The 12476-nt window shown below is 47.4% G+C and overlaps 1 protein-coding gene across 2 annotated transcripts in view; it reads left to right on the top strand.

Moving 5' to 3' along the window:
* XRN1 (5'-3' exoribonuclease 1) overlaps nt 1-12476 on the top strand; it is a 175547-nt gene that overhangs the window by 141738 nt on the left and 21333 nt on the right. For both annotated transcript variants that reach the window (XM_077290791.1, XM_077290790.1), the window contains 8 exons: nt 434-523; nt 625-736; nt 1006-1055; nt 2215-2310; nt 2421-2549; nt 3702-3816; nt 10743-10930; nt 11280-11393. In XM_077290791.1, the coding sequence (XP_077146906.1) occupies nt 434-523; nt 625-736; nt 1006-1055; nt 2215-2310; nt 2421-2549; nt 3702-3816; nt 10743-10930; nt 11280-11393 (894 nt within the window). The remainder of the gene's footprint in view (nt 1-433; nt 524-624; nt 737-1005; nt 1056-2214; nt 2311-2420; nt 2550-3701; nt 3817-10742; nt 10931-11279; nt 11394-12476) is intronic.

The following is a 12476-nucleotide window of genomic DNA, read 5'->3' as shown; positions in this document are numbered from 1 at the left end:
GATTGGCCACGTTAGTTGTCCATATCTGCCAGACAGGAGCACTTCAAAAACTGCCTCCTACTTGCTAGCATTCCCAACATCCTTTCTAATTAGTATGCCCAGGCGACCAAGCGGATAGGAGAGGAAACTTAAAGCTCCCGTCCGATGGCTATTGGTCCTGTGAATTTAGTGGATCGTTTTTATTTATACCTTAACATAAATGGTCACTTACAATAGTAATAGAGAATAAAAAATATTTTCTTCCAATTTTGCCTTGTACTACTAAAGTGTGTGTTTTCCCATTTTCTACCGCATTGTAGGCACTCTTGGGTGTAATAGTAATTTCATTGAGTGCAATGTCTGTCCTCATGGGATCTATTAATTGTGGGTTTCTTTCTAAGTGTATTACTGAAACTTACAAATATCAATGATTTTATTTCTTTTTCTCTTGCAGCATAAACAAGATGATGAATTCAGCAATGTGTGGCATTCCTTGCAAGGCGTTGGGAAGCCACAGTATGCACCTCATATAATGAACGACCAGGTCTGTCACTCTGAATGTGAAATGGTCATGCTGACCTTGTGTATCAAATCTTTCTCTAGCTTCCCCCGAAACAAAGATTAATTAGTATATATGTTTTGTAGTGTCTACCTCAGGAAAAGAAGCCTGGCCAAAATATGCAGCTGTACCCCAATTCAGGCAACACTGAGAACACCTCAAAGTGCCAGCGCAAAAAACAAGAACTTAAGAATATTGGTAAGTGAACAGAGCGGATTTTGTACGAATATTTATCATCCGCACATGATCAGTCGCAGACATGGCACACAATATTTCCTAGACCTTCTACTGTTATCGAAATCCCCTGTAAATTCTTACGAATCATGCCTAGTTTACTAGGTGCCATCAGAGATATCAATTGTGTCATAGCACACGATAAACAGCCTAAGATGCCCATTCTCAATACATGTGTATATGTTAAATGATGATCTACATGTTAAAGATAGACTTCATCATGTCTATTGCAGGTAAACAAGGCTTTGAGTTTCAGAACCGTCAGCTGGATGTTACTACACAGGTGAGATCATGCAGCAAAAGATCCTGCACATCCATTGTTTCTCTTCAATAAAATGTGTGTGATCCTTCATAATCTTTTATAGCCATTCTTTGTATTTCCATCATCTTTATAAAATGAGAACAGCAGAAGTTCTGTCGTGTGATGCAGGTGCTGGACTTTAATGGGCAGGATGGTTTTTGGTGCTGCTTGCAGACCATTTATTGCTTGCCTACCTAGAATATAAAGTGGTGAAAGCAGTGATATAATTGTTGACTAAGACATTTGAATTATCGACTGATTTTTTTTTTAGATTGAGTGAAGGTCTGACATTGACCTCAGGCTGTTTTGCGCTGAACAGTTTTAAAAATGGCCTTCTACTCGGACAGCCCTTTCTGAATCCCATGTTTCATCCCAGTAATTTAACATATTTGCCTTCCAGCGGTGTCAGCACTGGCTCTCCCAGGGATTGTGTGACATTGGCCACAGGGATTGTGTGACATAATCAGCGCTGGCTTCACTTCTCCCCCCTTTTGTGACAAATCAGACAGACAGAGGAAGTGAGAGAGCACCCATAACTCTCACCTACTCTGGATGTCAATCAAGGCCATAGGAGGAGAGTGAAGCAAGCGCTGATTGGTCACAGGGATTGCATGACACAAAAATGTCACATGGTCCCCGGGAGAGCCAGTGTCAACACCACAGGAACAGTGAGTATGAGTATTACTTGGGGAAAACAGGATTTCAGAAGGGGCTGAAGGAGTGGTGAACAGCCCCTTTTATGTATATGTAACCAAGTGACCTTTTTTTGCTCTTACTTTTTCTACTGCTGTCCTGAGTATTTGGGGTTTTTTTTAAACCACTGTACACTACTAAAGATGGAGTCCTTTTCATTTAGTGCAAATTTTTATGCTCTTACAGGGGGGCGATGCACACAGGATTCTCTGGGGGCTTGTCTTTAGGCTGCTCTGCGTTATTACCCTGTGAGCAACGCCCCCTTGGTAATGACCATAAAAATAAGCACCGAATGAAAGTCTATATCTCTGGAACCATGTGTTGGATTTACAAATGAAAAACAAAGTGACACCCGGAGGGGAGGTGGGGGTGGAGAAAGGTCCTCATTAACCATCGAAAGAAGTTTTTACAGCTCATAAAGTAGGTATCTCTTCTCTGCATTATGTAGAATGTCTCTGAGCCTGAAACGCGCATCAAACTATTGAGGAGAAATGATCAGTTAGAGGCAGCAGCTCGTGGTAGTGCTGGCACCACTGAAGGAAAGGTAATGCTGACTTCACCCACAGTATAAATTATCTCCACTAAATTTCTGAGTTATGCTTGAATTTTATGCAGCTGCAGTGAATGTAACAGATGATGTCCCCTTCTTCACAGCCAAATAGTGAATTTGAGAAGCTTTTTGCATCTTTGAAGATTGCAGGAGATGAGCAAGCACAGCCTGCACCCATTATGGAGGCACAGAGGACTACCGAAGAACATTTGTCCCCACAGTCCTTTGCTATGGTAAGGTTTTGTGGCTCATTTGGTATCCTACCCTAATGGTATGTTTCCACGGTCAGTATTGACAGCGCTTTGGACGCAGCACATGTCTGCTCCTTCCAAAGCGCTGCCGGCTTTTGTACGCCCGGTGATTCCACTTGTGTTCATTGAACCATGCGGAATCACCGCATCCTATACATTGTATGGGTGACTTTATCTTGCGGAGACGGAGCTTCTCCGCAAGATAAATAAATATGCTGCGGTCTGGAAAGAGGAGCTGCATGTCCGGCTACGCAGGGAAGCCATAGGTGTCCCTGCACGCATAGTGGAGAAGGGATTTCATGAAATCCCATCCACTATGCTGTAATATTTGGACTCTGCAGCTGTATGCAGTGTCCAACCCGCAGCGTTTACTGACCGTGGAAACATACCCTAACAATAGCAATAGGTGGGTTTGTGAAATAACGATTGATAGCCTATTTTTAAGATAGGTGATCAATGTTTGGTCAGGGCTGGATCCTCTGACAATCTGCACAATTAAAGGGATTCTGCCATCATCATTATATGACCCTAACAGAATATATGGCTCTGAAAATTCAGATTAATGGATGGGATGCCTGTATAGTGTCTGAGGTCTACATCTGGCACACAGAAATCTACACACAATGCTACTACCTTTTTGATTGACAGTATTACCTTCCATTGATCAAACGACTAACGTAGAAGAGGTGTAGCTTTGAATTAAGGAGATAAGCGTGGGCAGCAATGGGGATGACTGATGCCCTCGCTGTACGTTGTCCGTTCCAGCCTTTTTAGCCTATATGTTCATAGCAACATTTCTAAGCTGGTGTAGCGCTTTTGGGCTATACTATCCATTACCTTGTATTTTCAAGACTTGCTCAGCTATGTATTCTTTTCTGTCACTTTAAAGTTCCTGTTTGTTGTCAGTGGTTCATCTGTCTGCATCCTGCAGTGCCATTGTTCTGAATATGGGTAAGCTGTTGTGGCTGTGTAAATGACGATGTGGACATGGAGCCTATATTGTGCCTTCAATGGGCTGATACATCAATAGTGTGTAAGTCCCAGAAACCGCTTTTCAGAAAGGGACACGTCATTGATTGAAAGCTATGTTTTGGTATTTACTACAGAGAAAGTTAACTTTATTTTCCTTCATAGAAAGGGACGCAAATGTTAAAAGAGATCTTGAAGATTGATAGCTCTGATGGACCAGAAAAGCAGAGCGATGTCAAAAAGGATCCTGTTGCGCCGCGGAAACAAACCAAGCATATGGGTATGTCCTCTCACCACTTCATAATGATGAAATTGATATACATACTTTTATGGCCAAAAATGACAAAAGTGTTCTAGGAGTAATTTGCAATTATGTTTGCAAGGTTTCAGCGCACAGAGGCACATTCATCAGGCAGGATTACAAATCAATGAGACAAGAGCCCAACATTTAAGAGATATTATAACAGGACATTTGTGAATAGGGTGATGGCTCCTGAAGATAGACCAAGGAAATCAAATTAAGGTTTTTGTTACAAATGGAGAGGTGGTGGTAGTCGTGACTGTGATCTGGAGTTGGTGTGGTGGAAGTGTGTCCATGTAGTGTGCCAGAAATTCAGGTGGTGTTTGAGTCCTATTGTCAAAGACTTGAACATCATTTGTAAACCAGCCTGAAGAAGGGGCTTCTGTGCTCGGAAAGCTTTCAAATATAAGTTTTCTGGTTAGCCAATAAAGGTATCACTGCTAGAATACTTTTGTAATTACTCTGTCGCCTCATTGGGGGACACAGGACCATGGGTGTTATGCTGCTGTCCACTAGGAGGCGACACTATGCATAATCTGAAAAAAGATTAACTGTGGCTCCTCCTCTGCAGTATACACCCTTGGACGGCATCAGCCTTCTCCAGTTTTTGCTTAGTGTCGCATGGGAGGCACACCTAAAAGATTTTTACTCCGTTTTTTCCGACGTGATTACAGATGAAGAAAAGAGGGTCTCCTGTGAGACTCCCGGCATGGCTCCTTCCTCGGCCCCCTATTATGGGGTGCCCAGTTGAAGTAGAGTTGGCTATTCCCCATGTTGCTCCTTCCCCAGTCCCTCGGGTGCTGGTTCGAAGTCGAGACCCCCCTCCTTCCCCAATTCCTTTTGGTTTCTGGGTTGAGGTCGAGGCAAGGATAAAGGCCCCTGAAGGTGACAACAGCACCCTCCCTAATCCCCCTCTGGGGGTATTAGGTTGAGACGCCTCAGGTAGGGCCTGTACAGGCAGCATTCTACAGCTCCCAGCAATGGGCCAGCACACTGCGCCTGCATCCAGGGACCCCAGCCCAGCTGCGGACTCCTGTTGGGGCCGGGGGGAGTGCAGGCAGGCATGGCACAGACAGACACAGGGCTCCCTGCACCCCTGTCTCTGCGGCAGCACCAGCTCTATACTGCCTCAGGGGGACCCCTCACAGGGCCCCCCCTTCCGCTTATAGCCCCACCGCCATCCTGCCTTTAAATCCAGGGGGGTCCGGTTCAGATCCGACCCCCTCCCGGACTTTCGCGCCGGCCTGGAGCCCTTCTGGGCCTCAGGCATCTAATTTAGACCCCGGCTTCGGCCTAGCTGAAGCCGCCGCCCCCGGATGACAAATATGACACTCTATAATGTCATAAAGGGGGTGGATCGAGACAGAAAGGGCGCGTTTTTACACAGCCTTGCCGCCTTTTTCCAGTCTCCGCCCCCTTCTCCTCCTTCCTCTCCTTCTCAGCAGCCATTTTCTGCTGCAGATTAACCCTGCATCTCCCGGTCTGCAGGACCAGGCAGCCAGTCTCTGGGGGGCACAGGTCTGTGGATCTTCGGCGCTGGACCTAGGGGCACACTGGTGGGGTAAGATCACAGCTGGGTTTTTTTTTTTTTTTTTACTCCGCTGTGAATCCATATTACCTATAAGGCTCCCCTATAGGTTTCTCTACCCCTGTAAGGTCCTCTGCCGGCAGCCCTTCTGCACTCTGTGCACTATGCCGGGCTCAAGGTCCAAGAGAACCAGGCAGAACTGCTATTATGCATTCTGCACAGCCTGCGGGACCGCTCTCCCCAGTGGCAGCACGTACCCGCATTGCCAGAACTGTATACAAACTAATGTGTCAGAGCCCCAAGAAGCCCCTGCCAATGCCTCGGTGTCTAATGCCACGCCGGAATGGGCTACTCAGATATCGCAATCTATGACGCAGTCTATAGATAACCTAACCTCCACATTGCTTCAGGCTCTGCAGGGTCATGCCTCGGCTATGACCGTTACCCAGCAAAAGGAGAGCTTGACTCAGGAACAAGATGACCCTGGCACATCCACGTCTAGGTCAGGACGCAAGAGGACCCATAGATCAAGTCCATCTGTGTCATCCCATAGCACACGGTCATCCCCCTCTAGGGAGAGACACCGTAGCTCCAGGTCATCTAGACCGTCCCATTCCAGGGACAGACAATGCAGATCTCCGTAATCCCCGACCAGAGAAGGCCTCCTCCCTGGCTCACTCAGAAGGGGGCGCCTCAGTGATACAAAGAATTCGGAAGGCATCTGCGACTCTGACTCAGGAAAACGGAGGGGTCCCTGATCCCAATCCCTCCTAGCAATACAGCGCTAGTTGAGGACATAATCTCTTCCATCCATCGGGTGCTGGACATTTCTGATCCACCACCAGAGGCCCCAGAACATAAGATTTCCTTTGAAGGACCTCTAAAGCCGCCTAAAGTTTTCTCTAACCACCCAGAGTTTAAGGCGATCCTTAAAAAGCAGCTCTCACAGCCTGAGAAAAAAAATTCACTAAAAGCAAATATCTGGAGGCGAGGTACCCCTTCCCACAGAAGGACACTAAGGAATGGACAGATCCACCCGAAGTGGACCCCCCCAGTCTCTAGGCTAGCAGCACAGACCCTCTTTTCACTGCCAGATAGCTCAACCCTCAGGGACGCAGCAGACCGGCAGGTAGAACGCATGGCTCGTTCAATTTTCGAGGCAGCAGGGGCATCCCTGGCTCCCGCGTTCGCCTCTGTTTGGGCTGCCAAGGCCATTCTGGCCTGGGCAAAAAATTTGCAAGCTCTCCAAGCATCCGCTCCTGAGCTGTCGGACCAAGCGGTTCAAATAGCACTTGTAGCAGACTGCATGCTTCATGCAGCTCTGGATTCAGCAAGGGGAGTAGCGGGGATAGCATCAAACGCCATCACAATTTGGCGTATCCTCTGGCTGCGGGAATGGAAGGCGGACGCAGCCTCAAAAAAGTCCCTCACGCACCTCCCCTACCTCAGTGGGAGACTTTTCGGTGAACAGTTGGACACTATGATATCCAACGCCACCGGGGGTAAGAGTACTTCTCTTCCCCAACTCAGACCTAAACGCACTTACAAGAAGCGTAACCAAACTCGATTCCGATCCTTTCGAAATTCCTAGGGCTTGTCTGTCTCGCTCCCAGCACAAAATCGTAACCGTTCCCCACGCAGGGACAACTCACGATCGACGCAAAGGTCGGACAAGACCTGGCAGTCAAAAGCAGGCCAGCCTAAGCCCAGAGGAGGAAAATCTCAGACTTTCTCCTCATCATGACTCACGGACTCCGGAAGACACCACACCAGTAGGCGGCTGAATTTTGCTCTTTCATCAAGTCTGGCTGCCTATTACAGAAGACAGGTGGGTCAGGGAACTAGTGTCTTCCGGATACAAAATAGACTTCACCTCCAACCCACCGGACCGATTCTTCCTCTCGGTCCCCCCAAAACCGCCTGCCAAGGCTCGTGCCTACCACCAAGCGGTCTCCTCACTTTTTCAAGCAGGAGTCATAGTACCGGTCCCCACGACCGACCGCTTCCGAGGGTTCTACTTCAATCTATTCGTAGTTCCCAAGAAAGGAGGCAGCGTATGGCCCATACTAGACCTAAAACAGCTCAACAAATATGTACGGGTCCGTCACTTCCGCATGGAGTCCCTTCAGTCCATCATTGTTTCCATGGAGAAGGGAGAATATCTCGCCTCCATAGACATACAAGACGCATACCTGTATATATCCATTGCACCTGCCCATCAGAGGTTTCTCAGGTTCGCAATAGGCCAGGACCACTACCAATTCGTGGCTCTCCCTTTCGGACTCGCCACGGCTCCCAGAGTGTTCACCAAAGTCATGGCAGCCACCATGGACGTCCTGCACTCCAGAGGCATAGTAGTCGTTCCATACCTGGACGATCTACTCATCAAGGCTCCCACCTTCAAGGACTGTGAGCTCAGCGTCTCAATCACAACCGATACTCTCAGTCGCATGGGCTGGTTAATCAACCTACAAAAGTCATCACCAACCCCGAGTCAGTCCCTGACCTTCCTGGGAATGCTATTCAACACCTCCAGGGGTCTAGTGCTCCTTCCCAAGGACAAGGCACTGGCTCTCCGCCTAGGAGTTCGCACCCTCCTCCGCAAACCCCCTCGATCTCTCCGGTTTGCCATGAGAGTCCTCGGCAAGATAGGGGCAGCAATAGAAGCAGTCCCATTTGGCCAGTTTCACCTCAGGCCTCTCCAACTAGCCATTCTCAAGTCCTGGGACAGGAATCCCTTTTCTCTCGACAGGGAGTTCCAGCTAACGTCATCAACCAGGAGGTCCCTGCACTGGTGGCTCAAGCCAACCTCGCTAGCAAAGGGGAAATCCTTTCTCACAGGTCAATGGAAGGTTCTGACCACTGACGGGTTGGGGTGCGGTGCACCTACACCACAGGGCACAGGGCAAGTGGTTCCCAGTGGAAGCGACCATGCCCATCAACATCCTGGAAATTCGTGCCATCCTCCTGGCATTGAGGGCCTTCCATCACTTACTGGCAGCCTCTCACATCAGAATACAATCGGACAATGCCACTGCCGTGGCATATGTGAATCACCAAGGGGGGACCCGCAGTACCCAGGCGATGCGAGAAGTGTCACATATCCTCCACTGGGCGGAGGACACAGGGTCGGTTCTTTCGGCGGTCCACATTCCGGGTGTGGACAACTGGGAAGCAGACTTCCTCAGCCGACAAGGAATAGACTCGGGAGAGTGGTCTCTCCATCCCGAAATTTTTCGCCAGATCTGTCACCGCTGGGGGACCCCGGATGTGGACCTAATGGCATCCCACTTCAATGCCAAGGTCTCCAACTTCATGGCCAGGACACACGATCAGCGGTCGCTTGGAGCAGACGCTCTGGTTCAGGACTGGACTCAGTTCCAGCTTCTGTATATTTTTCCACCTCTCCCCCTGATATCCAGAGTGGTGAGGAAGATCAAACAAGAGGGAGTTCCAACCATCCTAATTGCACCGGACTGGCCCAGACGCACATGGTACGCCGACATCGTACAACTGACAGCAGACGCCCCCTGGCGTCTCCCCGTCCGCCACGATCTTCTATCACAAGGCCCGTTCTACCACCAGAACTCAAGGGCTCTCAATTTGACGGCGTGGCCTTTGAGACCTGGGTTCTAACCCAGGCAGGGCTCTCGCCGGAAGTCATTGGAACTATGATCAGGGCACGGAAGCCAGCCTCTGCCAAGATTTATTACCTGGAAAGTTTTCTTTACCTGGTGTGAATCTCGTGGCCAGATCCCACTCCCTTACTCCCTACCCAAAGTACTTGGTTTTCTCCAATCCGGTCTGGAGGCCAGGCTGTCGTTGGGCTCGCTTAAGAGCCAGGTGTCAGCCCTCTCAGTGCTTTTTCAAAGGCGCATTGCTACCAAGCCGCAAGTAAGGACTTTCCTTCAGGGGGTTTCCCGTTTGGTTTTCCCCTACAGACGACCACTAGAAACGTGGGACCTCAACCTGGTCCTGACAGCAATGCAGGAACCACCCTTCGAACCCCTTAAGGAGGTCCCGCTCCGCTTTCTCTCCCAGAAGGTGGTTTTCCTGGTGGCAATCACCTCGCTACGCAGGGTGTCTGAACTGACAGCACTTTCCTGCAGACGGCCTTTCCTGGCTTTTCACCAGGACAAGGTAGTTCTTCGTACGGTACCATCCTTCCTTCCGAAGGTTGTGTCCAACTTCCACCTCAATGAGGAAATTTCACTACCATCCCTTTGTCCGGTTCCGGTTCATAGAGTGGAGAAGGCTCTGCATACGCTTGACCTCGTCAGGGCATTGCGTATATACGTGTCTAGGACTGCATCCTTCCGGAGGTCTGATTCTCTTTTCCTCCTTCCGGAAGGTGGCCACAAGGGTCTGCCAGCTTCCAAAGCTACCATTGCTAGGTGGATCAAATCCACCATTCAAGAGGCCTACCGCTTTAAGAATTCTCCTCTTCCAGACGGTATTACGGCACACTCTACACGGGCGGTAGGGGCCTCCTGGGCCATTCGGCACCAGGCTTCGGCACAACAAGTGTGTAAGGCGGCCACTTGGACTAGCCTACACACGTTTAGTAAACACTACAGGGTTCATACCCAGTCCTCAGTGGACGGGAGCCTGGGTAGATGTGTCCTGCAGGCGGCGGTGCCCTAAGTATAGGGGCCTGTCTGCACAATATTCGTCCATTGCTTCCCACCCAGGGACTGCTTTAAGACGTCCCATGGTCCTGTGTCCCCCAATGAGGTGACAGAGTAAAGGAGATTTTTGTGTACTCACCGTAAAATCTTTCTCTTAGCCTCTAATTGGGGGACACAGCTCCCACCCTGTTGCCCTTTTCAGGCTGTTACTGTTGAGTTCTCATATTTTTCTTTGAGCTCATACATAGTGGCCTTCTTATAGGCATGTCTATGTTATTCATGTTACGTTCCTCCTACTGCTTTTGCACAAAACTGGAGAAGGCTGTTGCCGTCCAAGGGTGTATACTGGAGAGGAGGAGCCACTGTTAATCTTTTTTCAGATTATGCATAGTGTCGCCTCCTAGTGGACAGCAGCATAACACCCATGGTCCTGTGTCCCCCAATTAGAGGCTAAGAGAAAGATATTTTACAGTGAGTACACAAAAATCTCCTTTTTTTGCATAAAAGTATGTACCGTACATCAATTTTTCTGGCTAACACTGTACAACATTATATACTTTTTTTTATTGTACATCATAATGATGAAAGAAACTGATAATTTGTATATTTCGGCATGCTTGTTGGGGCAGCAGTGGAGCTTTATACACACCCTGAATGTTGCCTGATGGGACGTACTTCAGGGACAGTTTATATTTCAAAATACTTATACTTGAAGGTTATGTTGTGTTAATTGTGTACTTATTGAACAGCTGCTCACATGAACAGACCACATGGTGCGGGACCACCATTCAAAACCCCAAATCCAGAACTGCTGCGCCCGCCTCTGCTCACTCCACCATTAGCCACACCTCTGGCCCCAGCGGTAGCTGAACTTTGCCGCATCTGTTCCCTTGTTGGCATGCATCCACCAGAGTTTTCCCTGCTGCGGACACCACAGGTATAGTTTATCTTGTAATAGGTAACCTGTTAAGCCAACCCCATTGCCAATATCTTTGGATAGCTATGTGATCTATAAAGTCTCCAGTTTTAGCATACTCATTGTGTGATTAATTCTAACCACTATATGCAAATGGATTCCACTGAAATCCACAGTGGCTGAAGTACTCCTCTTTATATCCTATTATTATTTGTATTTCTTTCGTTGGTCTTTATTTTCTAGCTGTTTTCCAGTTGCAAGCTCTAATATATTGGTTTATGTGCTTAGTTTACACCCAGTGGATTTTTATAATTCTTTTGATGTGACGGACGGTATGTTTATAGTGTGTATTATTTTCTACTTTTCCTAGGCGTTGACAGTCTGTCAAGTGAAGCTGTCAAATGGTTTGGTTCTTCATGGACCCCAATGTCATGCTGAACATGAAGCAAAAGAAAAAGCTGCCTTTTATGCGTTGCAGAGGCTAGTAAGTAAATACAGATCTATCTTAACCTATAGGTGCAGCTAGTGCTGAAGCCACATACCTAGTTTTAGCTCCTTCCCGACACGGCTAATTTTGGTTTCTGCATTCTCATTTTTTTTCTCCCCTTCTTCCAAAAGCCATAACTATTTCATTTTTCTGTGTCCGCTCTGGAGATATAGGACTAGGTTGAGGGCTGGATATATAGGCACTGTTATTGCTGTTAATATACCTGGGTCAGTACATTGATATTGGTGTACAGGCGTTTTATGGTATATTGTGCCGGAAACTCAAGGACCCAAAACATGCAGCTGGGCAGAGGTTACACTGTAAGGCTGTGTGCACACGTTGCTGATTTTTCTTGATAAAAACGCTATAAAACCGCAAAAAAACAGCATACAATATGCATCCCATCATTTAGAATGAATTCTGCATGTTTTGTGCACATGATGCGTTTTTTTCCGCGCAGAAAACACATCGCGGTAAAAAAAAACGCATGTTCATTAATTTTGCGGGGTTTTTTGCAGATTTCCCACTGTAAAATGCATTGGGAAATGTCCGGAAAAAAACGCACCAAAAACACGCAAAAAACGCATGCAGATTTCTTGCAGAAAATTTCAGGTTTTTCTCAGGAATTTTCTGCAAGAAATCCTGAAAGTGTGCACATAGCCTTAAATCCCTTTCTGCTCTATCGATATACAGGTCCTTCTCAAAAAATTAGCATATAGTGTTAAATTTCATTATTTACCATAATGTAATGATTACAATTAAACTTTCATATATTATAGATTCATTATCCACCAACTGAAATTTGTCAGGTCTTTTATTGTTTTAATACTGATGATTTTGGCATACAACTCCTGATAACCCAAAAAACCTGTCTCAATAAATTAGCATATTTCACCCGTCCAATCAAATAAAAGTGTTTTTTAATAACAAACCAAAAAACCAACAAATAATAATATTCAGTTATGCACTCAATACTTGGTCGGGAATCCTTTGGCAGAAATGACTGCTTCAATGCGGCGTGGCATGGAGGCAATCAGCCTGTGACACTGCTGAGATGTTATGGAGGCCCAGGATGCTTCA

The sequence above is a fragment of the Ranitomeya variabilis genome, chromosome 2, assembly GCF_051348905.1.
Source record: "Ranitomeya variabilis isolate aRanVar5 chromosome 2, aRanVar5.hap1, whole genome shotgun sequence".
Lineage (NCBI taxonomy): Eukaryota > Metazoa > Chordata > Amphibia > Anura > Dendrobatidae > Ranitomeya > Ranitomeya variabilis.
The sequence above is the reverse complement of the archived record's forward strand: the minus strand, read 5'-3'. Positions and strand labels throughout refer to the sequence as shown.